General features: G+C 35.0%; 1 protein-coding gene across 3 annotated transcripts; it reads left to right on the forward strand.

Moving 5' to 3' along the window:
• Positions 1–2,784: 2,784 nt before the first annotated feature.
• LOC128209171 (acyl-CoA:lysophosphatidylglycerol acyltransferase 1-like) lies at positions 2,785–19,545 on the forward strand. 3 transcript variants are annotated; one of them, XM_052913078.1, is made up of 6 exons: positions 2,785–2,919; positions 5,204–5,431; positions 8,058–8,272; positions 11,488–11,624; positions 13,369–13,466; positions 14,914–19,545. In XM_052913078.1, exons 2-6 carry the CDS (start codon positions 5,218–5,220, stop codon positions 15,339–15,341), a joined length of 1,092 nt encoding a protein of 363 aa, XP_052769038.1. In that variant the 5' UTR covers positions 2,785–2,919; positions 5,204–5,217; the 3' UTR covers positions 15,342–19,545. The 3 variants fall into 3 exon arrangements, with proteins under 3 accessions (XP_052769038.1, XP_052769040.1, XP_052769039.1); XM_052913080.1 differs by lacking the exon at positions 2,785–2,919 and adding an exon at positions 2,973–3,023; XM_052913079.1 differs by lacking the exon at positions 2,785–2,919 and adding an exon at positions 2,975–3,032.
• Positions 19,546–24,248: the final 4,703 nt, after the last annotated feature.

Genomic DNA, 24,248 nt, shown 5'->3' on the forward strand with positions numbered 1-24,248 from the left:
ACCCTGCCCAGGTGAATACAACACTACACCTAGAGCTATGATGTAACCGTAGACAGCGTCAACTTGCAGCTCTCAATAATATAATTTAAACCTATTTATGATATTTATGATGAAGTGAAAATTAATGCTACTGTTACAGTATTTCTTTTGTGTTCTTTGGTACCTACTGAATTGATAGCATGAGATTGTATTTATACAGTTTATAAAGTTCTTGCTCAATAGCCTAGGTTTTACAACAATAAACAAGTAAGTGGATGCCATATTATGCTGGCGCATATGAAGTAGTTCTACCAATGAAACGAACTGATATTATTATGATTGTTCTGTAATAAATATCAGAAAAACTGTACAAGTTGCATATGATTTTGCTTTTTTCAGAAAGTTCAATTTTTCTTCATTGTATATTTTTCTTTACATTAAAGTTTTGACATTGCCATGTGGTTTACAAAGAAAAAAAGTACGACTTTTTCAAATTAGATTGAACTTAAATATACATCGATGAGTTTCCGTTCGTTAAAGTGATTTTAACGATATTCCTTTAAACTATCAAACAAATTGTTAAGAAACATTTTTTATGTAATAACACAAGAGCTAAGCCACTTAGCAATGCCAATCAGTATATTTCTATTGTCACATGTTTGCGGAAATCGTCAGACAAATAAAGACATATGATGGAAACTCCTAGCTGTGCTCCTCCTTTCTCCCGATAATTAGCCGATGTTTGAGCGTACACCGATATCAATATACAATGTATATCGATATCCGATACATTAAACTGTGAAATTATGTTGCCCTGTGAAACCATATTATTTGCGATTCTGTTGAAAGGATTTTAAAAGGAAGAATATGTAAATGTGAATACGATAAAAATATTAAATTACGCTGTTAACCCCGAAAGATTGAAATCGGTCATTTCGATTTCAGTTTTAAAAAAGAAACGACTCGCCATTACTTTATCTGTAATGTCACGATTTCCGGTCATATTTTTAAAGACCTATAATTCAAAATTATAAAAAAGCTTGTTAACTTGAATGACCATGTTTGATCAATAGAAAGCCTTTGATATGTCTGTCACAATATAGTATACAAAGCAATATATGCATGTCTAACTACATCTGGTTGGAGTCATGTCGGTTTCATTTTGGCGAAACTTCATCTCAAACTAATGCTGTAAAATATGGAGTACTCTTAGGCACGTATTATTCATCTGTTACGTCGGGCATTATTACGAGAACAGTTTTATAATTATGCTGTCGACCGTATTGTTGTATAGTCCCCATGGCCACAAATGTACCTGTTTTCATATGTTGTCAAGTTTTAGAAGGATAATTGGTTTCAATGATTTCAAAATAACGTTATATCTGGGGAAAACTGAGCTCGTATATATGAACACCCAAATATTGGACTCAAACGTAAAAGTAAATCAATAACATCAATGCGTTGTCAAAATAAATGCAATGGTCATGTAATGGGTGCATTTTTTCTAAAAAGGATAAATAACTTGGTGTGTCTATTGATACTTTAAAGTGGGTAACATTTGTCACTCGGCAGAGGCAGCGGAAGGAGTCAGATACATCACACACGGCCGTTAATTTGGATGTAGCACCCTACAATTTGAATTTCATCGCTTCATATGCTTCAAATATTTGGCCATGCTGGATTATAAGTATCTATCATGTGTTACCGGTACGGATAGAAAAATCCGACCCGAGGGCACGTGCGTAAGCCGGTAACGAAGCTTGCCGAGTTACCGGCCACGCAGCGTACCCGAGGGTCGGATTTTCTATCCGTACCAGAAACACATGATTGATATTTTTTCTTGCATATCTTTATTTATCAATTTGTGGAAAAAATGACGTTGAAAACGAACTTTTGTACAATTACACCAAAAAGCGCGTGCGACGTTGTTTTCTGACGTCATAGAGCGCAGTAATTTTAAATAACTAAAACTAGCGTTTTTTACGATTATTTATTTTCAATTTTAATTAAAAGTCTTGCAAACATATATATTTGACTGCGCTTAATTGAAATGGCATAATATACTATTCATAAATCATACAATAAAAGAAATAAGAAGTGGCGCGTTGTTGCGCGTGACTCATCTTACATGGGGTATGTAAGATGGGTTTTTCCAGCACTGGTCACATAACCGGAAATACACGTCCGGTATGCAAGAAATTATTATCTTGCCCATGGGCAAAGACAAAAAAGTATCTGTCAATTACCTCTCTTGTTGAAGACCATCGTCTGTAGCACCATGCAAACCCTGTCTTGTGGCATTATTTAAAATTAAATACAACATTTCTCGCTTCAAATGGCACCAAAAAAAAATACACGCTGCATATAAGAAATAATGCTGCTCTCTCCTCCGAACCATTAAAGAACGATCTGATATTTTGAATCACACTTCGTTCATATCTATGACAACCATGCACCAAGTATCACATATCTTTACGCGAATTAATTTCACTACGGAAATTCAGAAAACGTCGTTTCCCTAGATACGCTCGGGTTGGGATGATCCTATCTTTCACAGGCGGTTATGGAAGAAACTGATGATCTTACACGAGCAACAGTGGAAGTCAAGATAAACTGTATCATGTTAAGACTGTTGTAATAGGCGTGAGATGTATAAAGACGCAAAGTTTTAAATTACATGTTTACTGTTTGAAGTCCGATTAACAAGCGCTATCAAAGTGTACATCATCAGCATATACATGATATAATACATGCAAAAGCCAATAGAGTTTATGGTTATTAAAAGGGAAGTTATACAATGTAATCCATTGTCTATTGTGGTGTTAGAGTATTGTAGATAAGATAATAATCACTTCGGTTACTCATGCTCTTCTGCAGGATTGACATATAAAATATCAAATACCAAGCGTACATATTCAAACTTTGGACTGTGAATATATTGTAAGTACATGTAGGTTCAAGATAAAATGCAGTGCTGCAAGTATATTTAGATAAAAAACCGTTGCCTGCTACCTAGCTGCTGGAATTGGGCTGACAGAATATTTGTATGAAATGTAATTATGCTATGATTTAATATTACGACTGAGTTATATAATTAAGATTTATGAGTAAAATATGTACATAGATCACATTTGCTATATTTTTTGTGTCGCAGAACCACTTTTAGAAGGTGTACTGGCCGTGTTTACTATTTCACATCAAATTCGGACGATACATTTCGGATAAGATAAATATATAAGACCACAAAATGTATATAATGATACTGTTCGATAATAAACAAGCCAGTTGTTTCATTATGTTAATAATTTGTTGAATTAATAATTTCGAATTATAAATATTGGGCTAAAGAGACTTTCTGATTCAAATATTAATACAACCATACATATTATTACTAGCAACCCCTTTTTGCCTGTGAATCAGTTTTAACGTTATTACTATTGATACAAGAAAGCTATTTGAATGAAACTTAATACACAAATAGGTAGGTTTCTCCAAAACATGTAGTTTGACTTTTTTTCTCATTGAAAAGTGAGCAGGATCCGATATCACATGCATTGGCCAGACACCGCCAAACCTCAAAATTTCTTGTCAGACAAAAATTTTAGTCAGTCTCAACAGAGTTTTCAGTTTACGGTGAATAACATGTCCACATGTTCTAACTTTTGTACCAAGTAAATATTTCAATAATGCATTTAAAAGGTTCAATATTTATTCCAATGGTAATATTGAAGCTTGTGTGCATGTATGATAATGAAGTGCTAGTGGAATTAATAATGAAATTTTCTCATTTGGTATTAGTTAGCAAATGTTAAATAATGGCATTCACAGTTAAATCTTTATGCATCAGCAGGTCTGAATCAAGGATTTTACATTACTTAGGGGCATAACCTTTTGACTTGAGCCTCTCCCTCCGAATAGAAATTTATTTTTGGTTTAAAATGTTGGTAGAGTGGTTTCACAGTGGCTTGATGACAAAGGCTCATTAAAGTCACAATAAATAATTTCAACTAGCCAAAATTATATTTGATACATACTTGAACATGTATATCATCAATATAATACATCGCCATAAACAAAAAATGAGATTTAACAAAATTCAAAAATACCCTATACTGTAATATGAAATACAGTAATAAAATTAAACTTGGGACGATTTGAGGGGGGGGGGGTCGGATCAAATTCATCTTAAATACATAATGAACTAAAATGATTTTGGATAAGGACATGTGCACATCAATTTTCCTTCTTTAACCACCTTAAAATAACAAACCTATACTATTGAATATGGAGGTGGAGGATAAGGAAAATTAATGCACAGGTAAACAGAATACAGTTGAAATCTGTCAAAAAATGATGCCTCAACAGAAAGCCAGACTTGTTTCTTTAAAGGTGATATTGCTTTAAAATATAAATCAACTGGTTTCATGAGATATAAGGAAGAAAAGGTCATTATTTTACACCAAACAGAGATTATCATTTACAGATTTATATAAAGAGCTTATTAGTTATAGGATCTGAAAACCGGGGTCCCCTCTGTTTAACAATGCATAATGGGGTACCACTATAAAGTCACTGGTACCTTTTAGTGATTGCAAGATGCTTTGTAAATATTTGATCAGCATTAAAATCTATGGCCATTTTTCCTTGTTGGGTATTTAAAAAAATTGCTGGTATTTTGACTGCATTTACAGACTACAACGGCACAAAATGACCAATATTTTCTACAGGCAAATAAGGCATATCACCGCCGCAAGTACCAGTGACTTCATCATTAAAGGGGCGGGGCTTATTGGTAAATCTGCCTGAAAAGTGTAGGATGTTTTTCATTATTTTTTGATAATGATCAATGAAACTTATTGGAATCAATATCCATAAAATGATTATATTAGTCATTACCAGTCATTTCAATAAAAGGTGAAATTTTTCTTCTAAAATTATATCATCTTTACTGGCTTTTCATAGGAGGTTGCGTATAATTGGTTTTGGCAAATAAAAGGTTACTAACCAGTACCAGAATTTATTTCCAGTCATAAATATATTGTGATAGTGTTGGTGTCTTGATCAATGTAAACATGTTGTTGACATGAAATATATGTTAGAGGCACCTACAAACCCTGTAACTTATAGTATCTGGTAGGATGGATTTGAATAAATGAAATAAAAGTCTTTGTGGTTATTCCCGCAATTATTACCCTAGTTTACCCAATTTTTTTTAATAACACAGAATTGTGCAGCAGGATGGTGAGCCTAAGGCAACTGATGTATTATGTGTTGAGGGTGCTCCACCTGATTGTCAACAACCTGATGGCTATTCCAGCGTACACAGTGTGGTTGTTTTTTCTCACGCCCCTCCGGCATCTCTGCCCAGCCATTTACTGGCAGATCGAGAGAGTCCTCTTTAAAGCGCTGATAAGTTTCGTTGTGATGTGGACCAACTCTGGAGGATACAAAAGTAGGTATCAACCACAGAAGAAGTCTTAGTACCGGTACTCTTTTCTGTTTAGAGAACAAAACAAGGTATGGTCTTCGGTTTCGTATATAATTGTCATTGGCGTTGTGCAAAAACTTAAATGTTGGGCAACAAGTCTCTGGAATTGTAAAAGATGTCCACATGTAACTTTATACACAAGCAATACACGTTAGTCATCATTGAGCCAGTGTGTAAGTTTCTTGATTTAAAACTGTGAAAATAGATCGTGAAGCCAATCTTGGCAATGTTATTAGCTCGACTTTTCGAAGAATAAGGAGAGCTATACTTTTCACTCGAGCGTCGGCATTAGCGTCACACCTTGGTTAAGGTTTTGCATGTAAGCACCTTTTGGTCATTATCTCAGCAAATGCATTATGTATTGCATTGAAACTTTAGATATCTATTCCCAACTATCAAACTTACTTAATTAACCAAGTTAGATAACTTTACTTTGCATTTAATGCAAATAATTGCCCTTCATTATTTGACTTAGAAATTCTGGTTAAGGTTTTGCATGTAAGCACACATAGATTAATATCACAGCAACTACAAGATGTATTGCATTGAGTCTTTATACAATCGTACTCAACCATCCAACATTCTTAATTAACCAAGTTAGATAACTAAAGTTTGCATTTAATGCAAAATAATTGCCCTTTATTATTAGACTTAGAAATTCTTGTTAAGGTTTTGCATGTAACCACATTTAAGTCAATATCTCAGCAAATACATCATGTATTGCATTGAAACTTTAGATATGTATTTCCAACTATCTATTCTACTAAATTAATGAAGTTAGATAACACTTTTTTGAATATAATGCAAATTATGGGACTTTATTATTTGACTTAGAAATTCTGGTTAAGGTTTTGCATGTAAGCACACATAGGTTAATATCTCAGCAACTACTTGACGTATTGCATTGAGACTTTATACAATGGTACTCAACCATCCAATCTACTTAAATAACCAAGTCAGATAACTCTATTTTGCCTTGAATTCAAATAATTACCCTTTTTTATTCAAACCTGATTAAGGTTTTGCATGTAACCACATTTAATATCTCAGCATATACAACATGTATTGCATTGAAACTTTAGGGCTGCAGCCATTCAACTTTCTAAATTAATCAAGTTAGATAATGCAACATGCATTTAATGTAAATTTTGCCCCTTTATTATTCAACTTAGAAATTCTGTTCAAGGTTTTGCATGTAAGTACGTATAAGTTAATATCTCGCCAACTACTTGATTTATCGAATTTAGACTTAATACAGTGATCCATGCATGTTTCGCCAATACTATTCAATTCTTACAATGAAAAGCGGCGGAATAGTCGAGCGCGCTGTCTCTGTAACAGCTCTTGTTTTTAATTGATTGTTTATAAAAAAACATTTATTTCCCGCAGTTGTCTATCTAATTATGCCCAACTTCAAAGAAGAGGGGTATATTGCTTTGCACATGACCGTCAGTCGGTTGGTCGGTTGGTAGGTCGGTCGGTCGGTCCGTTGGTAGACCAAAGCTTGTCCGAGTGATAACTCAACAATTCCTTGACATATATTTATCAAACCTGACATGAAGGTTGGGCCTGACCAGTAGATGACCCCTATTGATTTTGGGAGTCATCAGGCTAAAGGTCAAGGTCAGAGTGACCTTGAATGATAAAAGGTTGTCTGAGAGATAACTCAATGATGCCTGCACCCATGGCCCTCAAACTTGACTTGGAAGCTGGGCCTGAGCAGTAGATGACCTCTAATAATTTTAGGGATCATCGGGTCAAAGGTCAAGGTCAGAGTGACCTTGAAGACAAACTCGACGATTTCTGGACCTATGGTCATCAAACTTGATATGGGACTGGGCCTGACCAGTAGATGACACCTATTGATTTAAGGAGTCATCGGGTCAAGGTCACAGTGACCTTGAAAATGTTGTTCATGTGATAAATCAACAATGCCTGCACCCATGGCCCTCAAACTTGGCTTTGGGGTTTGGCCTGACCTGTAGGTTACTCCTTTTGATTTAGGGGTCATTGGTTAAAAGGTCAAGGTCACAGTGCTTCTAAGAGGATACTGTTTTATCTACAAATATCAGTCATCATCTGAACATGATTAAAATCTGTACCTACTTTTTATCACACTTTGAATGGTCATTATCTTAAAACTGCCTCAAAAGCATCCAATGTCAATGACAAATCAGCTTTCATTTCAGTCCATGCATATTTCATTCAATTGTCCAAATAATCCTGACAACATGGCGCACAGAGGAGGCGGGGGGGCATAATGTTGGACAAACATCTCTTGTTACATTCTATATGGTGTTTGTTTCAGTGTTAGTTGCAAAATATTTCTGAACACCAAAAGTAAATACTTTACTTGTGGGTATACAAATTGTGAAATGTGGCTCTAAGTGCTCAATCAGTGAAATATATTGCTATTTTACACTGAAATAATCAATTATTCTCTAATTATTTAGAAAAAATAACTTTTCTTGTTATTAGCTCTGTTTTAAAATGAAATAAGCACATGTATAAAAGACTAATGATAGCACAAACATGTTTTGAAAAAGATCTCCAATGAAATTGTTTATATATTTTAATGTTTAATTTGCAGTTATAGAATCTGGAGATGACCTTAGTAGTCTCTATGACAACCGAGTACTGTTGTTAGTAAACCATCAGTCAACGGCCGACATTCCATGTGTCATGTCTGCCCTGCTGCCCAAATCCCACGTTATCGGCCAGATCATGTGGATTATGGACTATATCTTCATGTACACCAACTTTGGCTGGGCTGCCCTGCTTCACGGGGACTTCTTTATACAGCAGGTTTGGTTCCTTTATCACACAGTGTGTTTAAACCACGTGATAAATTACATCATAAATGCTACAATGGAAGGCAGCATTTTACTTTGAATGAAGACTTATAACAAAGGTAACTTTTTTTTTCTTCACCATTTTAAACGAAACAACGGGCAAATTTTGCTTCTTAAAGAGCCCTGCATTACATGTAGTTTTATTGCCGTAGTTTAATCAAACTCTGGTAAAATAGCAAAGGCAAGGCTCTATGGTCCTTGTAGACTGAGCAATTTTTCATTTGAAATGATGAAGAAATGGTAGTTACCTTTGTTTAAAGTCTTCATTCATAGCAGAATATTGCCTTCAGATGAAGCTTTTATGACACAATTTATCACTTGGCACTCACTGTTACAACTGTCGATCAAATACGCTTTTCAAATTTCAACATTGATTTGATGTTTACAAACTTGGGTCTATTTTTCCCGACCATCACTTGGCTTCATTACCCTCAAAGTTAATACCCATATTTTATTTAAGACACTACAGAATATTACTCTGTGGAATATACCATTGGAAAATAAGCTAACAATATTGAATTATGCATTAATATTTATGTTCAACAATAACTTCTCGTAGTTCATATTGCCTGTGGTGTGTCTCAAATGTGCAATCAAATGTAAGACCATTGTATATCTTGGGCGAACCCACTGCAGTAACCTTGTTGTGATGAATAATTAATTAATTCCTGAACTGATAAACACCTCAGGCAAAATGAAACTACATGTAACTGAGAAATTGAATATTCATATGACATAAAGTCTCACTAGACTTTTACCCTACTATAAACATGTAGTCCATAAAGTAATAAGGATAATACAGTCTAAACCCGTTGGCTTTGATAAACCAGGGACCAGCCAAAATACTTTAAGCCTCCTGAATATCAAGCCATGTGGGAATGCCTTCTTAGTGTAAAAAGAATCAGTCCTATACATCAAGTTCAAGCCAACAAGAAATTCAAGCCAAGCAATATGGAGCCAACAGGTTTTGACTGTATAGCATAGGTTCTAATGATGCACTGCCGTCTGATAAAGATACTCCATATTTCATGTTCAAACATGAAGCTCTTTTCTACGTTACTTGATATTTTTAAAATAACTTTCAAACTACTGTAGGAAGTGTTAATGTTTGATAAAATCAAGAAGCAAGTGATAAATCTCATTCAACACCATTTGAATTATACCAGTGCTATTGCTTTCAACTTGATGGCAAAGTGTTTTTTAACCAGGTTTTCACAAAGTGAAACCTGGTTATTAGAATGACGAACGTCGTTGTTCGGGTGGGTGGGCGGCCAGGCAGGTGGCTGGGTGGCCGGGCGGCAATCTCACCTATGAAACTGAATAAATTTAGTTAGGGTTGACATATCTTGACCCAACTTGGTATAAAGGAATATTTTATGAAGACCTTTCATGGGATTGCGTTTGGGGTCCCTAGGGTCAAGGTCAAGGTCACTGTTACTAAAAATAGAAAAACGGTTGAAACTGAATAACTTTAATATGGGTTGGCATATCTTGACCCAACTTGGTATATGGAGACCTTTCATGGGGCTGCGTTTGAGGTCCCTAGGGTCATGGTCAAGGTCACTATTACTAAAAATAGATAAATGGTTGAAACTTAATAACTTTAGTTAGGGTTGACATATCTTGACCCAACTTGGTATAAAGGAAGAGTTTATGGATACCTTTCATGGGATTGCGTTTGGGGTCCCTAGGGTCAAGGTCACTGTTACTAAAAATAGAAAAACGGTTGAAACTGAATAACTTTAGTTAGGGTTGACATATCTTGACCCAACTTGGTATAAAGGAAGAGTTTATGGATACCTTTCATGGGATTGCATTTGGGGTCCCTAGGGTCAAGGTCACTGTTACTAAAAAAACAAAAAACGGTTTAAACTGAATAACTTTAGTTAGGGTTGACATATCTTGACCCTACTTGGTATAAAGGAAGAGTTTATTGATACCTTTCATGGGATTGCGTTTGGGGTCCCTAGGGTCAAGGTCACTGTTACTAAAAATAGAAAAACAGACACAGGCTGAAGTTCTTCTGTCAATCATTGAAAACCTGGTTTCGTCGCATTGCGGCGTTTCTTGTTTGTTTTAAAACTGTCATACTACATGAAAACAATTAATCCTACCAGTATATATTTGTGTTTAATCATATGAAACTTCCTTAGCATTCTGTTTTCAATAACTAGTGTTTAGTTCTGTGCAGGTAATTGCTGACACTAGTGTTGGGAATCGGACAGAAAAATTACTATCGATAATCGGTTTATGAAACCCATCAGTGATCGATTATTAATCGATTATAATCATTATTTAAATATCTTTGGTCATCATATTTAAGGCATACAGATACAGTGCATGCACCAGTTTTAAGCACTACCCGTAATGTTCCCTTACAATATTGTTTGTAGATTTCTTTGTATAAATTACATTATTTATTCAGAACGGGACTATCTTTTAGTGTTTAAAAGTTACTATTACAGAACATGAGACCACAGGCTCTAAGTTTTGACTTACATTTAGTTTTGTATACTTGTGTAAAATTAACGCAAAGAAAGATATCAATTTCTGTTTAATAATCATTCAGTAACTAGTACAACAAGCAGTTGAATATTTTATATGTTTTACAAGAACAGTTTCTTTCAGAAAACTGAGGAAACTAATTTCTTACATGGTAAGAAGTAAATGGTAACATGTTTTAAAAATCACTTTTAAACAACAAACATGAGAAGTTAAATTACAAAGAAAATTTGTAAGAAGATGTTGTGACTAACTGACTTGATAAGAATATGAGTAGATAACTTAACATAGTAACACCTTAGCATTTCAACATTAACTAGCATTAACCAGAAATATGTAAATTAGTCGGTAGCGTTACGTCCCTTGTTTCTATAATCGATTTTTCAAATTTCACTATCGATTATCGTCGACGTAGGCCTTTCCGCTCAATTGTCGATTATAATCAATCATCGGCACAACACTAGCTGAAACCCAATAAAACAAAGTTGAAGCTGTTATTTTTGTCAGAGGATAAATGTGTGCATGTGATTTTTAGAACTTAAATGCTGCTCTACTAATTCAAGAAAAAAGAATTATTTTTTTCTCTTCAAAACAGTATCTTTACCTTCTTTATTTTGCTTTCGTTAAATAATTTGATCATTTAAAGAATAACAATACTGGTTACAGGGCAAGGAGTACAGGGAGTCCCAGCTAGACCTACTAAATAACCACCTATTACAGCGCTACCTGACATCTGATAAACGGTGGATAGTGCTCTTCCCAGAGGGCGGTTTTCTCTACAAGCGCAGAATCAGCAGTCAAAAGTAAATATTACCATCTGATCAAAATGTCTAAAAGAATCTTGATATTTTTTTAGTTTATATATTTCGTCTCTTTGTTATAAAATTCAGGGTCGTTCACGGAAGTCCTAATTTCGATGACTTTCTGTTCAACTTATCTCATCAAATGTGTAAGCTTCACATTAAAGCAGTTGTGTGTTTAAGCAGCACAAGGGGCACTGTCCTGGCCTCTCACTTAAGGGTTGTGGGTTCGAGCAGCACAAGGGGCACTGTCCTAGCCTCTCACTTAAGGGTTGTGGGTTCGAGCAACACAAGGGGCACTGTCCTGGCCTCTCACTTAAGGGTTGTGGGTTAGAGCTGCACCAGGGGCACTGTCCTAGCCTCTCACTTAAGGGTTGTGGGTTCGAGCAACACAAGGGGCACTGTCCTGGCCTCTCACTTAAGGGTTGTGGGTTAGAGCTGCACCAGGGGCACTCTCCTGGCCTCTCACTTAAGGGTTGTGGGTTCAAGCAGCACAAGGGGCACTCTACTGGCCTCTCACTTAAGGGTTGTGGGTTCGAGCCGCACCAGGGGCACTCTCCAGGCCTCTCACTTAAGGGATAGTGGGTTTGAGCTGCACCAGGGGCACTCTCCTGGCCTGTCACTTAAGGGGAAGTGGGTTTGAGCCACACCAGGGGCACTTTCCAGGCCTCAGGCGTAAAGGTAGTGGGTTCGATCCACACCAGGGGCACTCTGCTGGCCTCTCACTTAAGGGGTAGTGGGTTCGAGCCACACCAGGGGCACTTTCCAGGCCTCAGGCGTAAAGGTAGTGGGTTCGATCCGCACCAGGGGCACTCTCCAGGCCTCTCACTTAAGGGATAGTGGGTTTGAGCTGCACCAAGGGCACTCTCCTGGCCTGTCACTTTAGGGGAAGTGGGTTTGAGCCACACCAGGGGCACTTTCCAGGCCTCAGGCGTAAAGGTAGTGGGTTCGATCCGCACCAGGGGCACTCTGCTGGCCTCTCACTTAAGGGGTAGTTGGTTCGAGCCACACCAGGGGCACTTTCCAGGCCTCAGGCGTAAAGGTAGTGGGTTCGATCCGCACCAGGGGCACTCTGCTGGCCTCTCACTTACACACTCCTGGCCTTTCATTTAAGGGGTTTAGGGTTTGAACCACACCAGGGGCACTCTGCAGGCCTCTCACTTACACTCTCCTGGCCTTTCATTTAAGCGGTTGTGGGTTTGTGCCACACCAGGGGCACTCTCCTGGCCTCCCACTAAAGAAGTTGTAGGTTTGAGCCACACAAGGGGCACTTCTCCAAGCCTCTCTCTAAAGAGGTTGTGGGTTTGAACCACACCAGTTAAACCACACCAGGGGTATTGAAACAGATGATGCCAATGTTTGAAATCTTCATTTTCCAGTGAGTTATATAGTTTGTAAACAGATCATTTAAGCTTTATTAGAAAATCATTTATGCACATAATTAATCTAGGTGATGGAGGAGATTTCCAGAATATACCGATATCTGTCTTTATAACAGCGAGAAAACAATTATACTTATTATATGAACATACTAGTTTACAACAAATGTATGACAGATCAAATACGTATTTCAAAAATAATCATATTTGTTGGCAAACTGTTGCTCAAAATTACCGTATGGCCTTGTAATGTTGAGAAGAGTATGGCAAGAAATACTGGCCAGCTTGTCAACAACCAACCAAATTAAGTGGAAAAATGTTTGCATTCTTCATTTTAGAACCAAAGGTACATGATATTATCATTGTAGGTTTGCAGAGAAGAATAATCTGCCTATTCTCAACCATGTGGCTTTACCCAGGGTGGGAGCAATGAATACCATCATGGATACACTGGGCTCGATAAAAGGTAATGCTTCATATTGCTTCATATATTTCCAAATGTAATTATACTTCCAGCTTTATTATACTTCCAGCCACTGTAGGTTTAGGCAGAGGGATATAGTTTTGGCGCTGTTCATCTTTACCTCTGTCCGGCTGGAGTCATTACTATGTATCATATTATATTATATTAACATATATAGACATATTTTGATGAAACTTGATGAAGTGTGTATAATCATGTGCAATTGTGCACCTGCAAGTCATCTTAACAAAAATGATTGCCATTTGATTGATTAAAAAAAGGTATTGGTTTGGAGCAATAACTGTAACTTATCAACAGAAATTAACGAAACTTACATGATGTGTGTACACTGTACAGCAATAGTATGGTGGTTGTTTGCTCACAAGTTTGGTGTCGATCAGATTATTATTGGTGTCACAAGCATAATTGCCTTTTAATTGATAAAAACATTTTTTGTCAACACTACAGTGATCGAAATTAACACAAGCCTGCAAGCCGTGCACTGGTAAAATGTCTTTCGGGCTTGCTCAAATTCTGAATTTTATATAGCAGGGTTTTTTCAAAAATGTAATGCCAAGCAATAGTATAAGAATTTGGGCTCGTTCATCCAAAAGTCTTATTCCAATGACTGCTCACTACAGCTAGAACTAAGTAATTATGCCCCCCTTTAAAGTAGTAGGTCGGTCAGCCTGTCGGTAGACCAAAGCTTCCTGGACCTATGATCAAAATGACCTTTAACAGGAAAAGGTTTGTCAAAGCTTGTCCAAGTGATAAATCAACAATGCCTGGACCTATGGTAATCAGACTTGACATGGAGGCTGGTCCTGACCAGTTGATGACCCCTATTGATTTTAGGGGTCAAAGGTCAAGGTCACAGTGACCTTGAATGCTAAAAGATTGTCCCAGTGATAACTTGACAATGCCTGCACCCATAGCCCTTAAACTTGACATTAAGGTTAGGGATGACCAGTAGATGACCTCTATGGATTTTAAATTTATAGAGTCAAAGGTCAAGGTCACAATTCATATTGGTCATTAAATTTTACGTCATATTTACTTATTCCCTGCTGCTAAGAGGATACATGTTTATCTGCAAATATCAGTCATCATCTGAACATGATTAAAAACTCTACCTACCATCCTCATACTTTGAATGGTCATAACCTTAAAACTGCCTCAAAGGCATCCAATGTTGTAATATAAGTTTGTGAAGACAATATTCAACCATATATTAAAAGCAATTGTGAGCCCATAGTGGCAAATCTCATACTCTACAATTTAACTTCCATAATTTCAAGATGTTTGGCTCTCAGACTATGAATTTTTAGCAAGGGATATCATTCAATTTGCTTGTTTCATGTTCAATGATATGACTCTGTCCTCGACTACATTTATATGGTGATCTTGCCTGTATATCATCCAATTATGATGTCGATTGTTTTTCACCCAGATGGCAAAAAAGAGGGTGGTTTGCAGTGGGTGGTAGACATGACGCTAGCATATCCTGGAGGGGAAGCCCTCGACATGCATGGGATATGCATCGGCTGGTGGAAACCCTGTAATATGCATGTGAACTACCGCGCCTACCCCGTATCCGATATTCCTAACACCATTGATGACCAGCTGTCCTGGCTTTATGACAGATACACGGAGAAAGAACAGCTTTTAGAGCATTTCTACAAACATGGGGAATTCCCAGAAAATGAGCCAGGAAAACCAAGAATGCTACCTCGTGTGATATCACATGAAGTCCCGTTTGATAAAGTGTGGTTTATGATTGCCTATGCATTTTATGCCGTTTCTGCCTACATATTTTGGATATTTGTGTATAGCCCATTATTGAGTGTTATATCTGGTCTAGTCAGTTTCGTTATTTAACAGTTTAGTAACTATGACAATAACCATTATATCACTGAGTGAAGTGTATTTATACTGTATAAAACTGTTTTGCCAATTTCCTAGCCAAAGTAATAATGTAAACATAGGTTCTGCAAATTGTGTTAACTTTGCTAGACTGTAATTTTTGTGAAGTCATCTGTTCAATAACATAAATCATTCAACAATTTCAATTTCTCATTCCTATTCGATGATTAGACAATAGCAACGCAAATTGTATACCTTGCTAAAAAAAATGGCCCAAACCAAACAATTGCAAGAAAGGGACCACACAAACTTAAGCACTCTACAGAACTTAATCAGTGTAGGAAGTTGGATTATTTTTGTTGTTGTTGCTATTATTTGAAAGGATGCGTGCAATATATTAGGTTTGGGTGTCATATTTTTACGTTTCACATATAATGATTATATATATATTATTATTGTACAATATCATTTAAAAGTATTTAAAGAAAGTCTGACATGTTGACTTTAAAACTTTCAATGATTTTATTTAAAATAGATCCTGGGAAGGTGGGGTTGCAGCCATGCGGTCAGCGCTAGTATTTTGTCCCATCAGTAACTTTAGAAGCCTTTGTCAATTATCATCAAGTTTGGTCAGAAAGTGAATGTGCATAATATCTCAGACAAGTTTAACCCTTTGCATGCTGGGTAAATTGTCGTCTGCTCTAAAATGTCGTCTGGTTTATTCTAAATTTCTTTCAATTTACTTAAAACTTTGGGGATATATTGACTGAGTGGCAAACAGCTTGGAACCTGACCAGGCGCCGAGTTACTCGGCGTCTGGTCTGGTTCCAAGCTGTTTGCAAAGCCTTTAAAATCGCCATCAGCAGCCAAAGGGTTAATAACCAGCTATATTGCTCTAGGAACTCGAGAGTAATAGCCCTTTAATCATAGAAATTTCCTAAAATTGGTCTTGTCTGATCAATAACTTTGTCAGATCAGATCATTACCAAAGTTGGTCCAGATAATGTAGAGGAATAGTATCTGGACCATTTTGATAATCAGTCTTTAGTCACTCGATAGAAAGAAATAATCGTAATTTCGTATTGTCCAATCAATGGCGTATGAAGCATTATTTGGTCAGAATGTGAATGATAAAATATCTTGGAAAAGTTTGTCAATATTGCTCAAGTCATGAGCTTTTATCGTCCTTTAATTATAGAAATTACCTAAAATCGGTCTTGACTGATCAATTACTAGAAGCCTTTGTCCAATCATCACCAAATTTGGTCAGAATGTGGATGGGCAGAATATTTCAGTCAGCTTCAATAACCAGCCATCTCCTATAGTCCAAAGTTATTGACCCTAGAATTGGCAAAAAAATGTATAAACATACGTTCAATAAATTTGGCTTTACTTACACCCATTCATCACCAAATTCCGTGTCCTAAAAAAGTATGGGCGTATTTTGTGATAGTTGGGGCTCTTGTCTTTTTTAAATCTATTTATACTTTCATATTTTTTTGTGTTCCGATGCTTAAGTTTAGTTTCTTGTGATTTTAGATGCCAAATGTTTTTGATGTATTGTTAATCTGTTGGTTTTATTTTGTTGAAACAATATTTAAGTACCCAGCAATAACATTCCAAACACTGTTAGAAAGTGTTTTATGTTGACAACATTTTTTTATGCTTTTTCGTATTGAGTTATTTTACTTATTTTTATTAACAAACAGCAACTGGTAGATATCCTTTTGAACCAAATTTTGTAAGTTCAAGCATGAAGTCAATCAATTTTAAAAAGCATTACCAAACCTTTTCAGCAAATAGAGCATTTAATAACAATAATATTTTTCAATGTCTGCAAACATATAAATTCATGAGTGGGTTCCTTTAAATGATTGACTGCTGCAGTATACAAGTTAATGGGGCAGTGATAGAAATTCTCAAAAAGCCTGCATGTCCTGCTCTGGTAAAACTTGTCTGACTTGCTTAAATCTTGAATTTTACATACATGTTGCTTATTTCATATTGTTTAGCCCGGACTATGTTATCAATAATTATCACCATTGGTTGCCAGATTTACAATAATTGGTGAACAATAATCAGTAAAATGTATAGTAAAATAATTAACAACTTTTTGTTAATAAGGCCATCTTAAATTATTATCAGCATTTTGCGATAACTGTGGTTCTGAGAGTCAGGTTTAGTCTTGAAATTAGGATTGAGAGGTTTAACATTACTGGTACACTATTGGTCAATTGTAAAGATTGGTTTTCGTTCGGACATTTGTATCAAAAACAAAAGGATGTACTTTAAAATGAATATAAATTTATATAATTGACTTTTGAAACAATTTGAAAAGGGACACCTTTACCCTGCTTTTTGTATAAACCTCTCATTTTCAAACAGATCCCTGGCTATTTTTCACTATTGACAATTATCACTTGTTAGAAACACTGTGTAATTCACACAGTTTAGACCCAAATGTATTGATCTATTATTTTTCCTATTTCATTTTGTTTTAATTAAAAAAAAAAAAAGGCCTGAAAGGAGCTCTTGGTTCAATGTTGGCGTACTTATTTTCCAGTATTCAGTTTCAATATTGAGCAGCATTGTTAAAATGTAATTTACTATTTATATTTTGATTTACATATAGTTATTACTTTAGCGTTATGTTATGGATATATCACATAGAAATGTAACTGTACAGTATTTTTGAATGTTAATGTGCAATTCATTTTTTCTAGAGTGCTTGTTTTTATTTTTTAAAGACCATAGCACTTAGAAATGCTTTTATTATGTTGATAGCAATACCAGAAGGAGAATAGATTTTGGACACTTTTTGAAATTTGCTCACGATTCCTTTCTGATCGGTTGTGATATAATAGAAAACTTCAAAACAGTAAACTTAAACTCTCTGTCAGTTATAAACAAACAAAATTATCTGAAATCAAATATTTTATCTTTGTTTTCTATGGTTCCAAAATAGGCTGATTGATTTTGAAGATGCACTTGATATGTCTTTTATAACAATGCAAAGCTCTTGACTGTCTGAGATCAACTCCTATCCAAGGTCTACTCCCATCCAAGATCTACTCACTGCTGGTATATATTTACGTTTTTCCATTCTTTTGAACTCATGCTTTTTGATTTGTTCAGCACATCAGTATTTGTTTCATCAGTATTCTTTTTAAATCAATGTCGTCAATATGTAACTAAAATACAAGTGTCTCACTATCAATATATCAATATATATATATATCCAGTATATCAACAATGGATCACTTCAAATGGATATATTTAGCAAGTTATCCGGCCAAAATATAGCAATGATTGGGAAACCTAATTCAGCATGAATTATTACAATCTGAACGCAGTTTAAAATCATCAAATTCAAGCACAAGATTTAAACATTTTGTAGCAATTTCCAAGCTTAACTTTGAGTTTCTTCTGTTCAATATTCAATATACTTGGATTCAGGCTAAGAAAACCTTATTGCCAATTTATGCCTCGAGGGACCCATCAAGAGTTTTTTGCATTTTCAAACACAAAAATGTTCTTAATTTAATCATTGTTTTCGATGCTTATACTAATAAGGTCTTAATTAAGTACTGTGTACTTACAAAACATTGCATGCATAGTTACACAAACAACATTGGCTTTATTCTTATCAAAGGACCACAATGGAAATAAGAGTTTTCTCTTTTTTGTGTCATCCTTGGTTTGGTGTGCCTGTCATAGCTATTGATAATATCATGTATGTATTATTTTATTTACTATACATGTTGTTTATTTTAATTGTCCATGAATGTGCATTTCTTACTGAAATAAATATATCTATCAATCGTAAGAAATACTACCTAGGAACGTTTTGTCTACTTTGTGTACACTATGTCATACAGGTGTTTGTGTGTGTTGTATCAGTTCAGAATTACCTGTAAAATAGCACTGGGAATCAATGTGATGTATGGGGATATCAGCGAGTCTACAAGGTTAAATGTCAATTATTTGAAAGTGTACTGTCAGAGTCTTTTTCTGTAAAACACATGCTCATCATGAGATGAAGATAAACCATGTGATCTTTGATATATATATTGTGCAATGTTATACCTGTGTTCATTAGGAGCTTTTACAATTAATGTTTCATAATAGAATGTGTGGCTTTCTCTTTAATTACATCATTTTAATAACAGAACATGCTAACTTTATTATTCAGATTCACAAGAAATAAAAGGTTTTTAAACTCGAATGTAGTTTGTTTCAGAGAATATGGAATATATATATATATATATGAACGCCGATAATCATGCAACGAGTGGTGATACATGTATATACATAGATTTACTCGTAAATATACATACTAATTGAGAACGAGTGGTTACTTTGCCCGGTGGCGTCGTTGTCTGTGTCGTCGTCGGCATCACTCTTTCGTTTCTGATCTATAAAAAAAAGTTCTTGGTCAAGAGATGAGCCCTATAAGTGGGCTTTTACTAGTAAAAATACGGATGTTTCTGATCAATTACTTTTAAACGACTTTTATTCACATTTGTTAAGGTCAGTATATTGCCCCTGCAATATTGTTTTTTGGGTCAGTATGTCAAAAGGCAAGGTCATGACTCATGGTGACCTTTTCTAGAAGTATACCATGCGCTTTTGTTTCCAATAAATTACATTTGAACGCTTTGGTGTAGTATTCAAACTTAATATGCACATTATCATGATCAGCAGATTATCCATACTGCCTTTGGAGGCAAAAGGTCAAAGAGGCGACATGATAATTGTAATTAATCGACAAACATTTGAAAACAATAGGTCAAACAGTTCAAAACCTCAAATGAACAGTGTTCTTTACGGTGAACGGCGGTCCGGGTTCTTGTGAAACCCTAATTGTGATGAGTAAAACACATGGTTCGAGAATCTTCAATATCCGTAAACCATGGTAAACGGGTGTATGAAATATGGAACATGTACCCAGTGCTAGGACATTGACGTTGAGCTGTTTCAGTTGTAGGTCGCCTCGATTAGTAATATTTCCAGTTCCAGTCATTTGAACGAGGGTCAATAAATATAAAATGACGTTGACTCTGTATATGGAACATTCAGTTTGCATATATTAACCTTTATGTATGTCAAACATTTTCAAAATCTCTTCTCTCAGAGTGCAAAAATAAAGTACATTGCTTTTACTTGATGCCGACTTTTATTTTATGGTACCGATCGAAGGGATGCATATAATAATCGGACCGTCCGTCCGTCCCCACCACGGTTTCTGATCAAACACTGAAGAACGCTATGGCTCAGGAACCCTTTACTTGGTAGGCAGACTGGTATTTAGCAGCAGCTATCGCGTAACCATATTGATGTTGACTTCAGTGGGTCGGAGGTCATGGTCGTGGTGACCGAGGTGAAATTCCGTTGCCGATCAATAACTGAAGAACGATATGGCCCGGGGACCTCAAACTTGGTAGGCAGATATTAGAATATACTGATTTAATTTACCAAAGAGTAATGTGCTTTATTTGTCCAGCGACATCATAAGAACACACAACGGCAACGCATGTCGGCGTTATCATGGTAGAGCATTTCACTAGACTCAATTATAATTAAGCTTCAATAGATGCAGACATGAAATAAAGGCTGAACACATGACCAAATAGTATGACCTTAACCTTTGCGAGTCTGCACACGCCATTGATGGGTGAAACATGTGATGTCGGTCAATATACTTCAATATATCAAGCGTAATTTGTGTCGGAGATAGAGTGGGTGTGAAATAAAGGATGAAAGCATAGTATGTTTGCCATGACGTTGACCAGTGAGTTTCCAAAATGGGTTCTGCAAGTCGCCTTGATAAGTACACGTGACTAAAGTTCCATTAAGATATCCGTGAATTGTGGGTGCCTGCTGAAGCCGTTCTTTCTGGGCATTTGAATTCAATGGCTTGCCGATTAGTCGAGAAGAATTATGTTGAATGTATACGGAAAAGACGGTATTGCAAAAATTGTTTTTTATATTGGAAGATTGCAGAATACAAACTAACTGTACTGTAAACAATAGTCGCATATACTTTATCACAAACGTATAACCGTCATTTTGGTGATTGCCATTGTGGTACAATACGGTTCCAGTGTGGAACTCGCACGGGTTCAACAATTTAGAGACAACTCTCATAGTTCTTGATGTTATTGTTGTTGCTGCTGTTGTTGTTGATGATGATGTTTTGCCCTTCAGTGGCGATTTTTTAAATTTTACTTCTTCAGAGTCTTTTCAGATTTATGTGTATGAACAATTAACTGACTCCAAAACCTGAGTCAGCTTCTCAATTAAGCATATTTTTTTCAGCCCAATCCTAAAATCTTCCAATTTTATAGGAAAGTTTTCCGGCGATATGAGACATGTTCTTTCACATTTTTATTTAAATCGTATATAAGTAGATACTAATTGTCATCCGTTTGATGACGTTTTACCATTATATATATTTAATACTACTTACATTGTAGTTGTTTGTTTACATCGGCACACGCACGGGGCGGTATGAAATGCATACAACAAAGAAATTGTGTAACGCATACAACATAGGCAAAGAAGGGTTTTCACATTTGCATACAACATACACAAAGAAGGATGTTGAGAAACGCATACAATATAGAATAAGAACAAAAATATTGACAGTGAAATTTTATTGTTAAAATCAATAAATTATTATGTTTATGAAGTTAAGTCAAGTGAAAAATAGTTAATTCACTTTATTTTTGAATTTTGCTTTTAGAATTAAAACCTAAAACCAAACACAGAATTACTTTTAATAACTTTCATTTCATCATATGATGAAAAACTAAACCATTTTTGGTAGTTGTAAAAATGTCTGAATTGATGAATTGTATTGTAATAGGTGAAAATAGGATTTAAAAGTTCTTACATTATTGAAAAATGAGAAATATAGACAATTATTAATATATTTTGTAAAGGGATAAACCTCAGATGTTAAATTTGTTTAATAGTTTAACTTTTAATGCAAAAAAACAACAACATTTGATCTTTCCGTATCCAATACATTCATCAGAACAAACAATCCCAAATATATAAAATGATCCTTTTGAAATTATAAATTGAAAGGAAAAATGAGTAAAAAGGGTAGGTATATATATTTCGTGTAGTAAATTTGGTTATTCTGTTAGATTAAATTTGTAGTTATTACATGTGCATATTATATTGATTGCAATATTTGTGATTGGAATAAATTTATCTTTTTTTTATAAACAATGGCTTTAGTGATAGGACATAGTCAGACAAAATATTTGTCAGAGTGCTTGGATAAATCGTGTTATAGTGTTTTCTTTCCAATAAAATGAGTCGAGAAATAACAATCCTTTGATTTCATTTATTGACTTCCTTATTATAAACTCCCCAAAATTCTGAGACAATACTCCAATTATCCATGATAGCAGGTGCTATGCAATCGTTTGTTTGTTCTTTATTCACACATCGTTAATTTAAGGGATGCCATAAAGATAGGTGTTAGGTGACAAATGAAAAATATATAATGAATCATGATTATGTCATTTGGACACCTTATGGCAGACAATACACATAAGTAATCTCCAATAACTGGTATTTTACTGGACAAGTGACCCTTAATTTTATTGGATAAGTGACCCCTACCAATCTGTATATAGTACACAGTTTCTGTGTATTGATCTTAATCTTTATTGAATTTGATGATTTTGTAAATCTAGACAACACATTAAGTTTAACGCCAAAGAAAACACAAAATCCCGGGAAAGCAAAAAACACTTTTTTACTCTGCATTAACGCCAAAATTACTAATTAAACATCAAGGACTACAAAGCAGGAAAAAAGATTTTTTAAATTAAAGTTTGAGGCAAATTGAATTAATAAAATCCCTAAAATAGAACCATTACCAGAAAAAGAAAAATGTGAAAGCTTTGTATATCTTGAAAACATAAGAAATTATAATGAACTAGTTTCAGAAATGTTTCTTACTGGTCAACCTTAATTTGACTGTTAATGACAAAAACTTAACAAAAGGCTTTCTTTGAAACATATGGAAGCAGCACATATTTTGTATAGAACACATTTACTTAGTACGTAATACTATATAATGTCTCCCACTTTTCGATGAGGATGAAGAACGGTGGAAATATAATTTTAAAATGGACCCAACAATTTCGCCTGCATGTCAAATTCACCACACCCGTAAAGACCAACAAATATTGTGTTAACACACCTTCAGATAATTCAACAACCACTGAGGAATTTCTGTGTTTTTCATGCAATATTTAAGTAAAAAATTACTCATTAAAGTAAACAAATGAATGTACATTTATCATGTGTAAACTCTTTACATCCCACATGCCTCTCTGTTGTATTCATTATTTTTTATATAATATATTTATGCAAATGTGTTGTTCATTTCGGATACAGTTTATAATTGTTACATATAATTTACAATAATTCTTAAAAATACATGTATGTCTTTTATCAAGTACCAGGTGCTTTACTAAACTTATGAGAAATTATTTATATAGATTTATTTTACAAGTTTCTGATGTATTGTAATCAGTGTGACATGATATGTTTCTGTTTCCTAAATGTACTTATATACTTGTAGTATACACAATGAATACAATCTTTATTTTATCCAATTGCAAAGTTTTCATAAACTGTTTGTTTCCTTCAAGCTATTAAACCAATTTTAATGATTTCATATAAGGATCTTATCCCTATTCAAACAAAACAAAAAGTTTATGTTTTAGTTTTAAAAGCAAAATTCAAATATAAAGTTAATAAAATATTTCTCACTTGACTAACCTCATAAACATAATAATTTATTGATTTAAACAATAATATTTCAATGTCAATATTTTTGTTCTTATTCTATATTGTATGCGTTTCTCAACATCCTTCTTTGTGTATGTTGTATGC

The sequence above is a fragment of the Mya arenaria genome, chromosome 11 (genome assembly GCF_026914265.1).
Source record: "Mya arenaria isolate MELC-2E11 chromosome 11, ASM2691426v1".
Lineage (NCBI taxonomy): Eukaryota > Metazoa > Mollusca > Bivalvia > Myida > Myidae > Mya > Mya arenaria.